We start from the raw sequence: 21,349 nt of genomic DNA, 5'->3' as shown, positions 1-21,349 counted from the left end.
GATTGCCAAAGTAAATGGTCAAAGCCCACTCTCCCTGTTTGCCTTCCAAGAGAAGCTGGTGTTGGAAATGGCTGAATTTGGGGCCCAAAGCAACCATCACAAAGACGCGCAAGGTGGGTGACACGATTCAACACACATGCCAAAAGACAAAAGGAAGAACTGCAAACATTGCAAAAAACATTGCTCAGGAAGGAAAGGGGTCTTCAAAAGGTAGGATTCATATAGGCCTAACTATATAAAAAATAATCTATCACTTTCTGGTGTTCCTTACATTCTGTTTTGGTGCCTAACGTTTTTAAAGTTGGGAGTAGTGTGTGTGTGTTTGTGGAAGAGAAAGTGGTGTGTGTGTTAATGAGAGAGGGAGACAGTGTGTGAGGGAGGGAAGGTGCGTCTGTGTCCATTCCTCCAGCCAAATCACAGGTAGGGCTTTGCAAATATGAGCAAATTAGCCATTCAATGCAGTATTCTATTATATACAGTGAACAGTGTGAATTAATGTGTGTAGGCCTCCCGAGTGGTGCAGCAGTCTTAGGCATTGCATCACAGTGCTGGCGGCGTCACTACAGATCCGGGTTTGATACCTGGCTGTGTCGCACAACTGGCTCAGCGTTGTCCGAGTTAGGGGAGTGTTTGGCCAGCGGGACATCATTGTCCCATCTCGCTCTAGACTCCTGTGGCAGGCCGGGTGCATGCACACCGACACGGTCACCAGGTGTACGGAGTTCCCTCCAACGGATTGGTGCAGCGAGCAGTGTGTCAAGAAGCAGTGCGGTTTGGCAGGTCGCGTTTCTGAGGACGCATGGCTCTCGACCTTCGCCTCTTCTGAGTCTGTACGGGAGTTGCAGCGATGGGACAAGACTGACTACCAAATGGATACAACAAAATTGGGGAAAAGGTACAATAAAAAATCCATATATGTTGCATTGAGTGAAGTGTGAAAATCAGTGACAGGTTTTGTGTGTAGCACATGCGCATAACGTTCAGAAGACAGTAACAAGTGTCCGGGGGACGGGGCGACCAGTACCCTAGGACACTGAATTGTTCCCCCGTGGTATCGAGATAATACTTGGCCTGGTATCATGACAACACTAGTGCATGAATCACAAATTCAAAATCTATTCAAATTATTCTAAACTTCCAACACCCTGGTTCCTTTATCGCACACGCACACACACACCTCTTTCTTTCCCCTCACTCACTTACTCACGCACGCAAACACGTCTGTTACTCACAGATATCGTCGATGAATTGAGAGATGCAGGAGCGTACATTAGTGAGGAAGTCATCCTGCTTAACCTCCAGGGCTTCGGCCAGGCCTTCAGTGTCCACACCAACATACTCTGGGTAGAAGAGGGGCTTCTTCAACTGCCTGCAGAAACTGGAACACACGCATTACAAAAAAAAAAAGACAGGATGAGAGATGCACTGCAAATGGCATTTCACCCATAGACAAGAGACACACAATACATATAATATTACACCCCACACAGACAGACACATTTCAGGTATACAGTGCCTTCAGAGAGTATTTATACTACTCGACTAGTCCATCTTTAGTTGTGTTACAGCCTGAATATAAAGTTGATTAAATACATCTCACCCATCTACACACAAAACCCAATAATGACAAAGTGAAAACCTGTTTCTAGAAAATGTATTGAAAATGAAATACAGAAATATGTAATTTACATAAGTATTAACACCCCTGAGTCAATACTTTGTAAAGCACCTTTGGCAGCGATTACAGATGTGAGTCTTTAAGGGTAAGCCTAAGAGCTTTCCACATCTGGATTGTGTAACATTTGCCCATTATTATTTTCAAAATTATTCAAGCTCTGCTAAATTGGTTGTTGATCATTGCTAGACAACCATTTTCAGGTCTTGCTATAGATTTTCAATTAGATTTAAGTCAAAACTGTAACTTGGCCTCTTGAGAACATTCCCTGTCTTGGTATGCAACGCCATTGTATATTTGGCTTTGATTTTAAGGTTATTGTCCTGCTGAAAGGTGAATTAATCTCCCAGTGTCTGGTGGAAAGCAGACAACCAGGTTTTTCACTAGGATTTTGCCTGTGCTTAGCTTCACTCCATTTATTTTGAATCCTGAAAATCTCCCCAGTCCTTAACGATTACAACCATACCCATAACATGATGCACCCACCACTATGCTTGAGAGTGGTACTCAGTAATGTGTTGTATTGGATTTGCCCCAAACATAACACTTTGTATTCTGGACAAATTGCTTTGCCACATTTTCACATCCTATCACAGTATTAAACTCTAACTGTTTCAAAGTCACCATTGGCCTCATGGTGAAATCCCTGAGCGTCCTTTCTCTCCATCAACTGAGTTAGGAAGGACGCCTGTAACTTTGTAGTGACTGGGTGTATTGATACACCAACCAAAGTCTAATTAATAACTTCACCATGCTCAAAGGGATATTCAATGTCTGTTTTTTTTAACCATCTACCAACAGGTGCCCTTTGTGAAGTATTGGAAAACCTTCATGGTCTTTGTGGTTGAATCTGTGTTTGAAATTCAGTGATCGACTGAGGGACCTTACAGATACAGTGCCCTCCGTAATTATTGGGACAGAGACAACATTTTTGTTGTTTTGGCTCTGTACTGCAGCACATCATTCAGGTTAAAGTGCAGAATCTCAGCTTTAATTTCAGGGTATTTTCATCCATCTCGGGTGAACCGTTTAGAAATTACAGCACTTTGTGCACATAGGGACTATTTTTGGGGACCAAAACTACAGGTACAAATTCACTTGTGTATTGAAGTAGTCAAAAATGCAGTATTTGGTCCCATATTCCTAGCACCCAATGATATCAAGCTTGTGACTCTACTTGCTTGTGACTCTACTCTACATCAAACTTGTTGGCTGTATTCAAATACAAAGTGCTGGAGTACAGAGACAAAACAACATCAAATGTGTCACTGTTACAAAAATGAAGGAGGACACTAATTGTATGTGTGGGGTACAGAGATGAAGTAGTCATTCAAAAATCATGTTAAACAATAGTATTGCACACAGAGTAGTCCATACAACTTACAGTGCGTTCGGAAAGTATTCAGACCCCTTGACTTTTTCCACTTTGTTACGTTACAGCCTTATTCTAAAATTGATTCAATTGTTTTTTCCCCCTCAATTGACACACAATACCCCATAATGACTAAGCAAACACAGGTTATTAGTATTTTTGCAAATGCATAAAACTAAACTGAAATTTCACATAAGTATTCAGACCCTTTACTCAGTACTTTGTTGAAGCACTTTTGGCAGCGATTACAGCCTCAAATTTTCACTACAAGCTTGGCACACCTGTATTTGGGGAGTTTCTCCCATTATTCTCTGTAGATCCTCTCGAGCTCCATCAGGTTGGATGGGGAGTGTCACTGCACTGCTATTTTCAGGTCTCTCCAGGTCTCTCCAGAGATGTTTGATTGGGTTCAAGTCTGGGCTCTGGCTAGGCCACTCAATTAAATTCAGAGACTTGTCCCAAAGCCACTCCTGCGTTGTCTGGCTGTGTGTTTAGGGTTGTTGTCCTGTTAGAAGGTAAACCTTCGCCCCCAGTCGGAGGTCCTGAGTGCTCTGGAGCAGGTTTTCATCAAGGATATCTCTATACTTTGCTCTGCTCATCTTCCCCTCGATAGTCTCCCAGTCCCTGCTGCTGAAAAATATCCCCACAGCATGATGCTGCCACCACCATGCTTCGCCGTAGGGATGGTGCCAGGTTTCCTCCAGACGTGATGCTTGGAATTCAGGCCAAAGAGTTCAATCTTGGTTTCATCAGACCAGAGAATCTTGTTTCCCATGGGTTGAGAGTCTTTAGGTGCCTTTTGGCAAACTCCAAGTGGGCTGTCATGTGCCTTTTACTGAGGAGTGGCTTCCGCCTAGACACTACCATAAAGGCCTGATTGGTGGAGTGCTGCAGAGATGGTTGTCCTTCTGGAAGGTTCTCCCAACGCCACAGAGGAACTCTGGAGCTCTGTCAGAGTGACCATCGGGTTCTAGGTCACCTCCCTAACCAAGGGAGCAGCCGGGCAGCCAGCTGTAGGAAGTGTCTTGGTTGTTCCAAACTTCTTCCATTTAAGAATGATGGAGGCCACTGTGTTCTTGGCTACCTTCAATGCTGCAGAAATGTTTTGGTACCCTTCCCCAGATCTGTGCTTCGACACAATCCTGTCTCTGAGCTCTACGGACAAATGCATTGAACTCATGGCTTGGTTTTTGCTTTGACATGCACTGTCAACTGTGGGAACTTATATAGACAGGTATATCCCTTTCCATATCATGTCCAATCAATTGAATTAACCACAGGTGGACTCCAATCAAGTTGTATAAACACAAGGATGATCCGTGGAAACAGGATGCACCTGAGCTCAATTTCGAGTCTCATAGCAAAGGGTCTGAATACTTATGTAAATGTAATATTTCAATTTTTTATTATGGGGTATTGTGTCAATTATTGAGGATTTTTTAAATTTATTTAATACATTTTAGAATAAGGTTGTAACGTAACAAAATGTGGAAAAAGTCAAGGGGTCTGAATACTTTCCGAATGCACTTTATTATGTGACTTGAAGCAGACTCCTGAACTTATTTAGGCTTGCCATAACAGAGGTTGAATACCTATTGACACAAGACATTTAAGATTTTCATTAATTTGTAAAAATGTCTAAAAACATAATTCCACCTTAATATTATGGGGTACTGTGTGTAGGCCAGTGACAGAATACATTCGAGATTCAGGCTGTAGCATCAAAATATGGAAAGAGTCAAGGGGTGGAATACTTTGAAGGCACTGTAACATACAACAATAACTTACTTTTTGCTTGATGATTTGTATGCCTAAACAGCAAATCAGAGAAAAGGATTAATATTTATTAGTTCCAGAAAACAGAACGAAAAATTAACAAAAATAAAATTGGTTCTGCAATGTTGAAAATCCAACAACGTGTGGTGACCAAAACTGTTTGAAATTTCAACTTATTTTAAGAAGAAATAGGGAATTATTTAAGAAAAGTGTAAAGTTGCCAATATATTTGGCCGCAACTGTATATCCATTGTTTGGCTGAATATATTATAATTTAAAAACATTTTGTTAAATGAAAACAATCAAATGAAAAACCACACACTGACCTCTAGGAAGCGGAAGGGGTCGTTCTCCTGGGCGAGGTTCTGGATTCTGCTGTGGACATCCTGCAGACGAGCGTGATCCTGGGTCACCTTGGCTATGTTCCGCTGGATGTTGGGGCCACACTCGCTCTCTTGGGAGCGGGTACAGTCCCTTAAGGCTGTGAGCAAGCCCTCCAGGTGGACCTGTAACTCCTCCCCCACCGTCATGATCCGCTGGTCCGAGTCCTCCAGGAACTTCTGCACAGAGAGAGAAAGAGAGTTGAGAGATGGGGGCAGGGGTGTGCGTGCGTGTGTTTAACCAGAGAAAACCAACTAATCAGTGTCCAAAGTCTCTCTTCGTCTGCCACTAAAGTAAAATGCATGAAAATATACAACTCTGTGAACAAACAAATACATGACATCTTACATTACGATAAGAGTCCGGGTCGGTACTCAGAAAGTGTCTCAGAATAGGAGTGCCGATCTAGGATCAGGTCCCCCCCGTCCATATCATATTCATACAGTCTACAAGACAAAACATATCCTGGATCAGAACACTTACCTTGTTAATTTGTTCCTCCACTTTCTGCTCCTGGAGAGTTTTTTCTGCTTTGCTCAACTTCCTGTCCACCTTCTGTAGCTGGGTCTCCAGAATGCCCTGAGGGACCAGAGAGAGGGGGAGAAACCGGGAGGAGTTTGGGGGGAGAAGAGAGAGGAGGAGAGAGTGTGTGTTAGGGGGAAGAGAGAGAGTTAGGGGGAAGAGAAATAGAGACAGGGGGAGAACCAGTGTTACCTACATTCACTATGACAAGACTATAGTGAGGGTAAATGGTGAACTGAAAATGTCTCCCTTTCTCTCATTGGTTCAGACAAGTCACTTCTGGAAATGGGTTGAACAAGTCATTCAAACAGTGAGATCACAAGTTATTATGAGTCCTAAATGACACGCTACTTTATAGTTTACTACTTTTGAACAGAGCCCTATGGGATAGCTTTCTACCCACTATAGGGAATAGGGTGCCATTTGGGACTCGCACATTGTCTCATTCGCTCAACCATGTCAGACTAGTGACAACAATAAAATGATATTCACCTGTGTTCTAGACTCAATAGCCTATCTGTGGCAGCCTAGTCTAGAGCACATAAGTGTGGTCTTTGTATCTGTGTGTGTGTGTGTGTGTATGTGTGGTTCACTGTTGAGTGTGTGTGTGTTTACCTTCTGTTTGATTGAAAGTAATAGGGGGTATATTCTTCTTGCTTGGGAGTATGTTCTAGCAGAGCTTTAACAGACCTGCCAACCCTGTCCAACTTTTTAGAGTACCAGAAGCACGTAGCAAATTGGAAATTCAACCGAATTGGGGTTCTCATTCCCCCGCACGCTCATGCTGTTTGTGAGTATGATCGCAATTACAGAATTGTACCAAATCAAGTCTATAAAAGGTTCAAATACGTTCTTGACATTATTCCATTTACACATATGGTAAAAGTCACTAACAAGATGTAATTAGAAAGAACACAAATGGTCTTTATTCTTGGAGTTCTTATTTTATTAAACAAATAGGTAATTTGTTTAGGTACAAAATGTACCAACGTCTTAATCCACGATACCCTTTTTTTTTTTAAACTCTGATATGATAAGAACAACAAATGTTTGAAGCAGAGCATCAGTATCAAATAACCATATTATTCATAATAAAAACACTATGATAGGAAACAGTGGGTGAGAACAAATCTTCTGGAGACCTTCAAATGTTCAGGAAATAATAGCTTTATGCAGCAGGGCATCAGGGTAGACTTCTCTGTGGCAAACAGTTCCTCTGGCAATCATTGAAACCTTCTTGGTAACGAGGGCACTCAGCATGTCTGTACTGAGGGAGGCATTGTACTGGGTTTTGTTCTTGGAAACGAGACTGAATATTCATTAGCAGTCTGCATTGCAGTGGAATATAACCAATATCCCCAGCATCACATCCGAAAGGTGGGAGTAGACCAGGCTGCCCCCCCCCCCTTTTTTTTTCATTGTGCCGATTTCTCTCCAGGTCTGATCCGTGCGCATGTTGACCAGACTCAAAAGGTTGTTGCCTGATCAACAGAGGCTCCCTCAGGAATAATGCAAGGAAAGCGGGCCATGAAAAAGTTGAGGGATGAGAACTTAGCAGTCTGCCTGTTGGCAATGTCAGCGACCACTGCATGCTGGAGGAGCACATCTCCAAATGGTAATTTCAGCAACATGTAGTCTTACTGCAGAGGAAAATAAGTTTCTGACATCTGCATAGAAGGTCTTCAGATCCAGCTTGCCTTGGCCCCCAAATTCAGTCTCTATAGTAGAGGAACGCTTGTCACCTCTCAAACAGAGCCAATCACTAGGGCCAGCTCACAAGTATTGGCTTTTTAGACACGGTTCCTAATTAAACACCAAAAGGAAAATAATTTTGAAAACATATAAACAGAAATAAATGATTGCATCGACAGACCGCAAACTGGCTACACAGAATAGAAGTAGGCTACCGCAAAGGGAATCTGAACGCTATCGCTAGAAGAGTCCGGTGTTTCAGCCTATGTAAAAGGTGCCTATTGGATTTCTTTGCTGCGCAAACATAATTTCAGATTTTCGAAATGTATATAATCTCCAATCTAGTGCAAAGGCATTTTAGAAGCATTGCCTCTATAGCTAATACCGGACACTCATGCATTCTTCATCGCGCAGTCTTCTAAACTCCCCACTCCATTTAATGCCATGATGTTTAGATTTACTTTTGTAATGCTTTTTGTGACGTGGATCATAATTACAGTTACAGTCTATCAGGATGCATGATCCTCGTACTGTTACGTGGAAAATACAACTAATGGGACGCAGAATTAAATGTATATCACACTTTCTTTCACTAGCAAATGCGAGTGAACTGCTGGCACTTTAGAGCCCACTGAATGACCATCTCATGTTCGCTAAAGTTAGCTTGAAAAACTATTAGTGTTGACCTTTCCACAACACACAGAGTCAAAAAGAGATTTGTCCGCGAGTTTACGTACAGCTGACAGTCGGCAAACTCAGCATCACAACAAACAGGAGGGGCAGACACGGGGTAGCTACGTCCAATAATGATGTATTAATCTCCATGTCCGTTGACACAAACTCTGTACATGTCTGTGTGTTGCAGCTCAAGAATCGGGATGTTAGATTTACTCAGTGGATTTAGTTTTTATAAAAAATATTTTAAAAACATGGAAAAACAAAAATCAGGCCTTATTAATTTCTGCGTTCTTTTAACTCGGATCTCGTACCTGAGTACATGCGTACAGAGAATTGTGTACAGAGAATTGCATAGTTGGTACGCAAAATGAGTGCATTTTGGCAGGTCTGCTTTTACCTTCAGATCTTTCATGATGTTCTTTGGTTTTTGGAGTGCTACATTTAGGCATGTACATCACCCTCCTGACTAGTAGACCAACCAACAGAGACCTCTTAATGTTACCGCTCTTCCTACAATCATTGTCATTTAGGTTCCAACTCTAGAGCCTTTACCTTCAGACCCTTCATGGTGTTCTTCAGGGTCTTGATGGTGTGTCCGGCGTGGCCCCCCTCTATGGTACAGGCATTACAGACACACATCCTGTCGTCCATGCAGTAGTAGCGGTACATCTCATCATGTTCGGGACACTTCCTCTTCCTCAGGTCTCCCAGGGGCTCGGTCAGGGGGTGCTCCCTAAATGCAGGTAGCTCCAGGTGGGGCTTCACATGCTCCTGACACAGACAAAATTAAGAAAAAAAGTCATGTTTTAAAATAAATATATATTTGGGAGGCACTATTTGTCAATCAATCATCAGGGGAGTTTTGTAAGACCAACGCAAACATGGCCAAAGACATGACTGAAACAGGAACCAACTTTTCCGTAATTCTAAAGCAAGAGGTCACAAATGAAAGTGATACTTGAGACCTCTCTAACCAATTGAATTGTACACAGTCTATGTTTTAAGTTTGTGTGTGTGATATGGGGGTATAGAAAAGTTTGACATTTATAAAGACATTTTGAATGCTTAGCAGGACAGGAAAATTGTCAAATTCACACACCTATCAAGAGAACATCCCTGGTCATCCCTACTGCCTCTGATCTGGGGGAATTCACTAAACACAAACGCATCTTTTGTAAATTATGTCAGAGTTTTCGAGTGTGCCCCTGGCTATCGGTAAATAAAATAAAAACAAGACAACGGTGCTCTCCGTTTTGCTTTATATAAGTATTTTACTGGGTGACTCAGTTTTACTTGAGTAACTTTCTATTAAGGTATCTATTATTTTACTCAAGTATGACAATTGGGTACTTTTTCACCAATGAATCACAGCTCTGTTGACATTGCCATGTTGATATGAGCCTTGCTGTTGAAAAACTACTAGCGTCCGACTTTCGGTTGTCGCAGATGCACCTCCACAGACTTCACTCGCCAACTTTCGTCTACATTCAGCTTAGTTAGCCGTAGTGCTCGAAAACACACAATGTGTTGAGAATACTGATGCTGCGCAAAAACGTAGACTTAGATAGCAGAATAATGTTGGAATACTTCTGCTCCACAGTGCTTTACCAAGGGTGCCACACTAACATATTTGGAATTATGGGTGCTGAATAGCAATATTCCATGTATCTTTACCTGACACATGGACACCTCGCATTTCAGACACGTCTTCACCGCAAACACCACCTCTCCTCCAGCCCCGGGAGCTCCAGGTTCCCCTTTCCCCGCCTCGCTAATGTCCCCTGGGCGGCAGTAGTCACAGGGCACGGACACAGGGGTCTTGGCTGTTGCCGGGCGGCCACCATCTGGTTGTTGTGGTCTTGACAACGCTGCCTGGACATCATAGTGACAGCACAGAGAAAGGACAAGGAATAGAGTACGCTGTGTTTTGTGGCAGACCTATAGGCTATGAATCAGTAGAGTAAGCTATTGTATAGATTAATTATCCTAAAACTAAGGTCATCATCACAGTGACAGTCCTATAAAATAGCAAAAATATATTAAATGAATGGCATTCGGTAATCACGATTAAATCAACATTTTTGAATTTGCTCAAATTTGGCCATAAATAAATATTCTTCCATTTCAAACAGTGCATTGAATTACAGGCATATTATGCTTGATTGTAAGGGACGTAAAACACAAAATGATCTACATCAGAATGTTTTAATAGCATTTCTCACCACAGACAAAGTCACTGGAACATACAGCTTATTAATTAATGGTCCCAGTGTTTAAGTAGGCCTATTCCCTCTCATTAATGTTATTGAAGTGTAATTCGCGCACAGCACTTACACACTCTCTCACACACCCACACCTTTAAGTACTGTTAAAGCTTCAGGCCTTCTAAATGAGTGTGACTATTAGAAAAAAGAACTGGCTCTATGGATACAAAGAGCTTTTAAACTTGTCCAACAATGTTATGAAAACACTAACTATATGCACTGTTCAGATAACCCACTCACACACATCCTCTCACACACACAATCATACACACCCCACTGTTGCATATGCAACCTACCTTTGAAGCATCTCTTTGAGTAACCTATTCCATTTCAGTCCTTCCTGTGCCATCCAAATGTGCACAGAAGGTCAAGTTATCCGGTTGGCTAGCTAGCTAAGTAACATTACTAGCTAAACAATATTGCTTGTTTAGCGACTTCGGGGTCATTTAAAATGGCCCTCGACATAAGCACGAATCCACAGCAGAAAGAAAACATAGCTCCAGTAATATTAGCCATAACTTTTACGATTTTGCCTGGAGGCACACGGTACTTCAGCGATGTAGCTGAAGGCGCAAGCATTGACTGTAGCTGTGTTTTGTTCTGCGCTTAACCCCCTAAATTCAATGTAGTGAAAGGTGACAGAGCTAGAGCAGTGTTTGTCAAATCGTCTGTAGCATCTGAAATATTTTATGACCCCTCTGTGGAAAGATGAGACTCTCACGAACATGTTTGTGTTCTCCATTTTGCTTTACGACCCCCACAAGCATCTTGGGACTTGTCTGAAGTAAGTACAGACGATCTGTCAACTTGTGTCTATAGCGTCCGAACAGTTTGGGCTACACACTAACCGTCTGTGGAAAGGTGAGTCTCTCACAAACACGTATATGTCGGTTGTTTTGCTCTAGGACACCCACTAACCGTCTGTGGAAAGGTGAGTCTCTCACAAACACGTATATGTCGGTTGTTTTGCTCTAGGACACCCACAGGCCTCACAAGACTAGTCTGAAGGTCCCCCGGTACCAGTTGAAAGAAATACATGGAAGAATTTTCGGAGACTGACAAAAAAACAAGGTGTTAAATATACATAGAAAAAAATTACAGACGGTCGTCTGTTCCATGCAGGGGCGCAACTTTCACTGGAGACGGGGGGGGGGGACAAATTGCATTTGTTCCCCCCAGTTTTATCATTGCACTGGTATCAGAGTGGTCGGGTAGACTCTTTGGCACATGCCGGCTGGATTTAGGACTGTGCGGACATCACAGAGTGTTCCAACAGAGGCAGCTGTTGCCTGTGTGTGTTGTGCTTTTTCTCAGAGTTGTAAAAGCAAGCAGAGCAGAAACTGGCTACTCTTTATTTGACTGAAATCACTGACAAGGATATGCTGTTTGACTTAACATAAATGTTTTTATTTATTAGCAGTGCTGAGTTGGTAGTGTAACTGACATGTAACGTTAGCTAATGCGTTACATGTTTCATCCTCCCTCAACTGAAGCGAATTAACTAGCTAGCTAGCTTAGTAGTTACCACAGCCAGTTCAGCTCCAGCCTCTAGCTATCTGTCAGGTAGTTGTATCTAACAGCTTGTGTGTATGGAAATGTTTTGTAGCCTTTGTTTTGTCGCATTTCAACAGAAGTAAATGAACTTGGCTAGTTTTCAATAACTTTTGTTATTATTTTTGCCTCAATCCCACTACATCGGAATCAAACGATGAAACCAGCGGTCAAACAATTGAAGACCGATATTCTGACCATTTTTGAGAGCACAATGTGAGATTTCTTAGTCAGTATAGCAATGTAACGTTATTAATCTGTCAGTTTCCCTAGCTAATTCCATACTTCTCACACCGACACGGTATAAACAGCGCTACAAGCTTCACTGTCATGGTGCACAGTCAGTACACAACACTATGCTCATCATGTCTTAGCAGGATCAGATGGTGACAAGTGTCCCAGCAGGGTCAGACACCTAGGGAAGACCAGTCTGCAGTGATCAGGTTAATTTTGCAGTATATTATTACAACCAGTGAATGGATACAAAGCTGCAATCTTGAGTTGAAGGGCAGGCTACTGTGTAGAATCGGGGAATAATGGTCATTTCAATTATTGAACCATTGATTCTATTTTTGGATAATATAATGTACACCAAGGTCAATCTTTGTCATGCCTCATCTGAGCAGGTTCAAACAGTGACAGGGGTCTCAGGAGGGTCAGGCAACCTGGGAAGACCAGTCTGACGGCGCTGAGGTGAACTTTGGCAGATGCAACACTTTATTCTGTCTGTGCAGCAAACACTGGACAAGCCAGAAGATTCAAAGATAAACTTTAGAGGTTTGTCAGACTATTTCCAAAACGTATCAAGGGTTGATAGAGGATTTTACCGATGACACAAAACATGTAAAACAAAAAAAGTGAGGAAGATCTGGGAGACACTATTGATGAATGGAAACAGATACACTACTGTTCAAAAGCTTGGGGTGGCGCAGTGGTCTAAGGCACTGCACCGCAGTGCTAGCTGTGCCACCAGAGATGCTGGGTTCGAGTTCAGGCTCTGTCGCAGCCGGCCGCGACCTGGAGGCCCATGGGGCGGCGCACAATTGGCCCAGCGTCATCCGGGTTTAGTGAGGGTTTGGCCGGCAGGGATATCCTTGTCTCATCGCACACTAGCGACTCCTGTGGCAGGCCGGGCGCAGTGCACGCTGACCAGGTCGCCAGGTGTACGGTGTTTCCTCCGACACATTGGTGCGGCTGGCTTCCGGGTTGGATGGGCATTGTGTCAAGAAGCAATGTGGCTCAGTTGGGTTGTGTTTCGGAAGAAGCATGGCTCTCGACCTTTGCCTCTCCCGAGTCCGTACGGAAGTTGCAGCGATGAGACAAGACTGTAACTACTACCAATTGGATACCATGGAATTGGAAAGAAAAACAGGGGTACATTTTATTTTTTTATAAATCAATTAAAAGGTTCAGTCACTTAGAAATGTCCTTGTTTTTGAAAGAAAAGCACATTTTTGGTCTATTAAAATATCAAATTGATTAGAAATACAGTGTAGACATTGTTAATGTTGTAAATGACTATTGTAGCTGGAAACGGCAGATCTTTTATGGAATATCTACATAGGCGTACAGAGGCCCATTATCAGCAACCATCACTCCTGTGTTCCAAGGGCACATTGTGTTAGCTAATCCAAGTTTATCATTTTAAAAGGCTAATTGATCATTAGAAAACCCTTTTGCAATTATGTTAGCACAGCTGAAAACTGTTGTCCTGATTAAAGAAGCAATAAAACTGTCCTTCTTTAGACTAGTTGAGTATCTGGAGAATCAGCATTTTTGGGTTTGATTACAGGCTCAAAATGGACAAAAACAAAGAACTTTCTTCTGAAAGTCGTCAGTCTATTTTTGTTCTGAGAAATTAAGGCTATTCCATGTGAGAAATTGCCAAGAAACTGAAGACTGTATAGCGCTGTGTACTACTCCCTTCACAGAACAGCGCTAACTGGCTCTAACCAGAGTAGAAAGAGGAGTGGGAGGCCCCGGTGCATCACTGAGCAAGAGGACAAGTGCATTAGAGTGTCTAGTTTGAGAAATACGCCTCACAAGTCCTCAACTGGCAGCTTCATTAAATAGTACCCGCAAAACACCAGTCTCAACATCAACAGTGAAGAGGCAACTCCGGGTTGCTGGCCTTCTAGGCAGAGATGCAAAGAAAAAGACGGAATTTCGGAATCGTCTTGAAGTTGAGACTAAACCATTTTTATATTTTTGAGAATGTGGGAATGGTCCGTGGGTATTTAAATAACAATCCTGTCGAAGTTGTTTAATTTTGTGACATCGGGAAAGGCAGTAGGACAGGATAATGGTATCTCTGGAAGTGTACATTCCTCAGTTATTAGTTTTCTACCTCAATGTTGTATAAAATGAATGAGTAAATATTAAACTATTTGTGAAAGACGTAATGTGATGTTTGCCTTCTAAATGGGAAAATTGACTGTAGTCAATAAGACATGAAAATATCGGAAGAGTTAGACCAAACATTTTCCCATGGTGCCCCGACTTCCCAGTTAAATAAAAAGTTACATGATTAGTTTAAATCACACAGAAAATTGATTTGATAATATACAGTCTTCACATTTAATGATAGTCAACGACTCAACGACAACACGACTAATTGCATTGGCATTAATTTTAAGGTTGGTTATCCTCGCGCAATGTCACAATAGATGGAAGAAATGTGATGCCTCACTAGATTTGATTTATTACACGATTAAGGGTATACTGTGCAACTTTTGTAAGTTCTGGATGCCTTATATGGAACACTGTACGACAAAAGGAGTCTATTGAAAACATGCCCATGTCAGGGGAGATACCTATTTATGCAATCCCTAGCTGCTGGGCGGCTCAGTCCTGGCCCTGGGGGTCTGCCATACTGTTGGTTGTCACTCTGGCCTTGGAGTAACACACCTGAAACCAATAATAAATGTTTCACTAAGATCCTAAAGCTGAGTGGGGTGTGTTGGGGTGCTGCAGGGCGGTGGACCCCTAGGGGCAGGATGGGGTGATCCAGCTATATTGTATGCAAGTGAAAAGAGCACTACAGTACTATTAGGCCTGTGATCTGAATTACAGTGCCCTCCATAATTATTGGGAAGTAATTTATTTTTCAGCTCAATACACCAAGTTTGGATTTGAAAACAAACAATGACTATGAAGTCAAAGTAAGTACTGTCAGGTTTAATTTGAGGGTATTTCCATCCATATCGGGTGAACCGTTTAAAAATTACAGCACTTTTTGTATATCATCCCCACATTTTAGGGGAGCAAAAGAAATTCAGACCACCTGCCAGGTTATGTCCTCCCCTCTTCTAAAACAAAAGTTACACCCCTGGTTCCATGCGGTGAAGCTGTTATTCAATAGGTTTCTATGAGCTAATAGCAGTAAGGCCCCCCCAAAAAAATCATCAAATAATTAGATGTATTTTTTCCCCCAAGGGGTCGTAAATTTCAAAAAGCAAAATGATCCTTGGTAAGACGAGCTTAAAACAATTCCATATAGCTTAGTAGACCCCCCCCGGCTTAGACTCTTATGGGTTAAAAGAGTCAATGCGGAAACAGGTGCACTTAAAAGGTTTAGTGCGGTGAACAAATGGAGACGCAATTAACGACGTAAAAAAGAATTCCGCCGATAAACATCACGCATTAACTTAGACAATCCTACTATAAACTGAACTACTTTACTTTTCTGCTTTTACCACAACTTCTATGACCAAGCGCCATATGTATCAAGCGTCTCAGAGTAGGTGTGCTGATCCAAGATTGAAAAGGTAAAACTGATCAGCACTACTACTCAGACGCTTTGTGAAAATGGCCCCAGGACACACATACCTGTCCCCGGAGGCGGTAGTCGTCGGCGATGTTGGCCAGCTTGAAGTTCTTCTGCGAGGCTCCGGAGCAGCGGTGGCTCTCGCGACACTCTGGGCAACGGAAGCGACCTCGCTCTGCCTGGCGTTTGAGGCGGCGGACGCAGAGGAGGCAGAAGTTGTGGCCGCAAGGCAGCAGGTGGGGGTCCCGGAACAGGTCCAAGCACACGGGACAGGTGAGCTCATCTTCAAGAACAGTGGACTGATCCATGGAGGTAGCCATGATGGGAAGGGGAGGAAGCTGATAGATGGGAAGAAAAAGGGGGAAAGGAAGGGAGCTGAGCTGAGCTGATGTGAGAGGGGGAAGAGCCAAGGTATGTGTGGTTTGTAGAGAAAAATTCAACGTTGATAGAAGTTTATGTCCCTCTAATATAAAACATGGTTATTGGAGTATTTCGAGGTGAACAGATAAGTATTAACACATTTGGCAATTTAAAACATAACTAGATTTAAACTTTTATCTTCTCATTTTCAATAAACACTGTAGATGTTGGATGAAAAGTGTAAGAGATGAGTCACCCAGCTCTGAACTTGCTGACAAAACCTAAAATTCAAAGGTAATTTGTGGTCGGAGTTGAATATCTGCTGGGGTGTATTCATTAGGTTGATGTTGCAAAAGGTTTTGCGACTGAAACCGTTTACTCCAAACGGAAAAGATTTTACCTTGGAAAACCAGTTACTATTGGACAAATTAATGTTGGTCCCTCCAGATTTCGTTGGGTTTGTTTCTGTTTGCCATGAACAGTAAACGGTTTCATTGCAAGATGTAACGAACAGGGATGGAAAATAAGCTAGCCCCCTAGCCCGTGGCTACTTTTCAGACAGGACTAGAACAGTAGAAAATGCGCACAACTAGCCCACCGGCTAGTGAAAATTTGTATTTTCAAATATTGCATGACAAAAGAAATTGGCCAATTTCAATTCCGATAGTAGCCTCATAACTCACCAGTGCATTCGTTAAGTATTCAGACCCTTGAATTTTACACAATGTTACGTCACAGCCTATTTCTAAAATGTATTACATCGTTTTCCCTCATCCATCTACACACAATACCCCATAATTACCAAGCCAAAAACAGGGTTTTAGAAATGTTTGCTGATTTATAAAAAATATAAATACCTTAGAGGTCGACCGATTAATCGGAATGGCCGATTAATTAGGGCCGATTTCAAGTTTTCATAACACTCGGAAATCGGTGACTTTTTTACACCTTTACTGGACTAGGCAAGTCAGTTAAGAACACATTTTTATTTTTCAATGACGGCCTAGGAACGGTGGGTTAACTGCCTTGTTCAGGTGCAGAATGACAGATTTTTACCTTGTCAGCTCGGGGATTCAATCTTGCAACCTTACAGTTAACTAGACCAACGCTCTAACCACCTGCCTCTCATTGCACTCCACGAGGAGCCTGCCTGTTACGCGAATGCAGTAAGAAGCCAAGGTAAGTATTAATTTAGTTAATATTGCCTGCTGACATGAATTTATTTGTGTCACTTCTCTTGCAACAGTCAGGGTATATGCAGCAGTTTGGGCCACCTGGCTCGTTGCGAACTGTGTGAAGACGATTTCTTCCTAACAAAGACAGCCAACTTCGCCAAACGGGGGATGATTTAACAAAAGCGCATTTGTGAAAAAAGCACAATCGTTGCACGACTGTACCTAACCATAACTAGGCAAGTCAGTTAAGAACACATTCTTATTTTCAATGATGGCCTAGGAATGATGGGTTAACTGCCTCGTTCAGGGGAAGAAAGAGATTTCCACCTTGTCAGCTCGGGGGATCCAATCTTGCAACCTTACAGTGAACTAGTCCAACGCAATAACGACCTGCCTCTCTCGTTGCACTCCACAAGGAGACTGCCTGTTACGCGAATGCAGTAAACAAAGGTAAGTTGCTAGCTAGCATTAAACTTATCTTATAAAAAACAATCAATCATAACCACTAGTTAACTACACATGGTTGATGATATTACTAGATATTATCTAGCATGTCCTGTGTTGCATATAATCTGACTGAGCATACAAGCATCTAAGTATTTGACTGAGCGGTGGTAGGTAGAAGCAGGCATGTAAACATTCATTCAAACAGCACTTTCGTGCGTTTTGCCAGCAGCTCTTCGTTGTGCGTCAAGCATTGCGCTGTTTATGACTTCAAGCCTATCAACTCCCGAGATGAGGCTGGTGTAACCGAAGTGAAATGGCTAGCTAGTTAGCGCACGCTAATATCGTTTTCAAACATCCCTCGATCTGAGCCTTCTAGTAGTTGTTTCCCTTGCTCTGCACGGGTAACGCTGCTTCGGTGGTGGCTGTTGTCATTGTGTTGCTGGTTCGAGCCCAGGGAGGAGCGAGGAGAGGGACGGAAACTATACTGTTACACTGGCAATACTAAAGTGCCTATAAGAACATCCAATAGTCAAAGGTTAATGAAATACAAATGGTATAGAGGGAAATAGTCATTTAATCCCTATAATAACTACAACCTAAAACTTCTTACCTGGGAATATTGAAGACTCATGTTAAAAGGAACCACCAGCTTTCATATGTTCTCATGTTCTGAGCAAGGAACTGAAACGTTAGCTTTCTTACATGGCACATATTGCACTTTTACTTTCTTCGCCAACACTTTGTTTTTGCATTATTTAAACCAAATTGAACATGTTTCATTATTTACTTGAGGCTAAATTGATTTTATTGATGTATTATATTAAGTTAAAATAAGTGTTCATTCAGTATTGTTGTAATTGTCATTATTACAAATTAAAAATTTGGCCAATTAATCGGTATCGTCTTTATTTGGTCCTCCAATAATCGGTATCGGCGTTGAAAAATCATAATTGGTCGACCTCTATACCTTATTTACATAAGTATTTAGACCCTTTGTATGAGACTCAAAATTGAGCTCAGGTGCATCCTGTTTCCATTGATCATCCTTGAGATGTTTCTACAACTTGATTGGAGTCCACCTGTGGTAAACTGAATTGATGGTCCCCAAAAACACAGTTGCCTCCATCATTCTTAAATGGAGGAAGTTTGTAAACACCAAGACTCTTCCTAGAGCTGGCATCGTGGTCAAACTGAGCAATCGGGGAAGAAGGGCCTTGGTCAGGGAGATGACCAAGAACCTGATGGTCACTATGACAGAGCTCCAGAGTTCCTTTGTGGAGACGGGAGAACCTTTCAGAAGGTCAACCACCTCTGCACCAATCAGGCCTTTATGGTAGAGTGGCCAGACGGAAGCCACTCTTCAGTAAAAGACACATGACAGCCCGCTTAAGAGTTTGACAAAAGGCAACTAAAGGACTTGCAGACCATGATAAACAAGATTATCTGGTCTGATGAAACCAAGATTGAACTCTTTGGCCTTAATGGCAAGCGTCACATCTGGAGAAAACCTGGCACCCTCCCAACAGTGAAGCATGGTGGTGGCACCATCATGCTGTGGGGAAGTTTATCCATCGGCATGGACTGGGAGACTAGTCAGGATCGAGGAAAAGATTAATGGAGCAAAGTACAGAGGGATCCTTGATTAAATTCTGCTCCAGAGCACTCAGGACCTCAGACAGGTTCACCTTCCAACAGGACAACGACCCTAAGCACACAACCAAGACAACGCAGGAGTGGATTTGTGACAAGTCTCTGAATGTCCTTGAGTGGCCCAGCCAGATCCCAGACTTGAACCTTTATCGAACAACTCTGGAGACCTGAAAATAGCTGTGTAGAGAGAGACGCTCCCCATCCAACCTGACAGCGCTTAAGAGAATCTGAAAGGACTGGGAGAAACTCCCCAAATACTGGTGTGCCAAGCTTGTAGCGTCACACCCAAGAAGACTCAAGGCTGTAATCACTGCCAAAGGTGCTTCAAGGTGCTTCAAGTGAGTAGTAAAGGGTCTGAATACTTTATGTAAATAACATTTCAGTGTTTTATTTTTAATAAATTTGCTAAAATGTCTCAGCCTTTTTTGGGTTTGTCATTATTGAGTGTGTAGATTGAGGGGGGGGGGGGATGTAATACATTTAGAATAAGGCTGTAACGTAAGAAAATGTGGAGTAGGTCAAGGCGTCTGAATACTTTCCGAAGAAGCACCGTACATGACATCTCCCTTTCTTTAGATGCACTGTAGCTAGCTAACTCTTTCATCGTCAACGATACTGGAGACATCTAACTACGTCTTGTATGCAAGTGCAATGGCTCAAAACAAAAGCAGCTGAGTTCAAATCGATTTATATGATAAATAGAATACGCTGACCTACATGGAATGTTGTAGTTTAGAGCGCTAACGTTAGCTATCTAGCTAAAGTTAATTAATTAGCTAGCTATCATAGGTGGCATAATAGCAGCGCAAGCGCACCTTGTGGCGCTAGGCGTTGACAATACAAACATTGCCGTACATACCTTACGTCTATTATAGAGGACACCGTATTTCACAAATTCTATTTAGCCTGTCCCATTCCTTGCCATACCGGTATCTCCAATGAACATGATTCAGGCACTTACAATTGTTCTTCGACCATTCTTACCAGGGAACCGAAAGTGAACTCTCTCGTGACCTCGTGACGCTGCGGGCAAGCTGATAGGGTCACGTGACTAGAATGCGCGCGTGGAACTTTTTTGTATTATTTTGTATTATTATTAAACAGTAACACAATACGGAACAGACAGAGAGGGATTACATAAAGAAAAACCACATCAAATCCAGACGGGAAGTGACATTTTGTTTTGCATACATTTGAATGATTCTAAATGATTTTCCAAATCAGTTAAATATTTTAAAAGGGACCATTTCTTAATACATTTTGATTTGTGTATGAAAAATGTTCCTAATAAAATAGAGATGAATGTCGAATCAGTTTCGTAAAACAATATGTACAATTCGCATATTTAAATGGTTGTAAGCATTTTGTTGCCAAGAAATAGCTTCAAATCAGTCCAGAACACATCATTATGCAAACTACAAAATACGTGTAAAATGGATTCCGTTTCTAGTTCACTGGTTAACATCAGGTATACATTTAGAAATCAAGCTATTACACGGGTTTAATCTATGGATAATCTTAACGGAGACCTTTACTTTGTTTGTCACCATAAATGTGTGTGGAGTGGGCCAAACAAGGCGTCAGTACACGTCAAACGATGGAGTCCAAAAAGCGCTCGTGGAATTTTTTTCAATATCGTTAACATTTTAGTCTTCGTTTCATGTTAGGGTTAGTCATAAGGTTAGCACTGTGGTTACGTTTAAAATCAGATTGTATGAAAATAAATTGCATCACTGCCTGGTACGACAATTGCTCGGCCTCTGACCGCAAGGCACTACAGAGTGTAGTGCGTACGGCCCAGTACATCACTGGGGCTAAGCTGCCTGCCATCCAGGATCTCTACACCAGGCGGTGTCAGAGGAAGGCCCTAAAAATTGTCAAAGACCCCAGCCACCCCAGTCATAGACTGTTCTCTCTACCGCATGGGAAGCGGTACCGGAGTGCCAAGTCTAGGACAAAAAGGCTTCTCAACAGTTTTTACCCCCAAGCCATAAGACTCCTGAACAGGTAAACAAATGGCTACCCGGACTATTTGCATTG

General features: G+C 42.3%; 1 protein-coding gene across 5 annotated transcripts in view; it reads right to left on the bottom strand.

Moving 5' to 3' along the window:
• LOC109896890 (E3 ubiquitin/ISG15 ligase TRIM25) overlaps positions 1 to 20,366 on the bottom strand; it is a 32,101-nt gene extending 11,735 nt beyond the window's left edge. For 2 of the 5 annotated variants that reach the window (XM_031832147.1, XM_020491324.2), the window contains exons 1-8: positions 20,294 to 20,366; positions 15,740 to 16,015; positions 9,771 to 9,968; positions 8,649 to 8,867; positions 5,688 to 5,783; positions 5,150 to 5,383; positions 4,836 to 4,858; positions 1,233 to 1,378 (exon numbers count right to left, since the gene is read on the bottom strand). In XM_031832147.1, coding sequence (XP_031688007.1) covers positions 1,233 to 1,378; positions 4,836 to 4,858; positions 5,150 to 5,383; positions 5,688 to 5,783; positions 8,649 to 8,867; positions 9,771 to 9,968; positions 15,740 to 15,997 — 1,174 coding nt within the window. In that variant the 5' untranslated portion in view covers positions 15,998 to 16,015; positions 20,294 to 20,366. Of the gene's footprint in view, positions 1 to 1,232; positions 1,379 to 4,835; positions 4,859 to 5,149; positions 5,384 to 5,687; positions 5,784 to 8,648; positions 8,868 to 9,770; positions 9,969 to 15,739; positions 16,016 to 20,168 lie in introns of all 5 variants that reach the window. The other 3 variants (XM_020491325.2, XM_020491321.2, XM_020491322.2) reach the window with 2 other exon arrangements.
• Between the last annotated feature and the right edge of the window lie 983 nt (positions 20,367 to 21,349).

This window comes from Oncorhynchus kisutch, linkage group LG9 (genome assembly GCF_002021735.2).
Source record: "Oncorhynchus kisutch isolate 150728-3 linkage group LG9, Okis_V2, whole genome shotgun sequence".
NCBI classification, from domain to species: Eukaryota; Metazoa; Chordata; class Actinopteri; order Salmoniformes; family Salmonidae; genus Oncorhynchus; species Oncorhynchus kisutch.
Note: the sequence above shows the minus strand (reverse complement) of the source record. Positions and strands in the feature narration are given on the sequence as shown.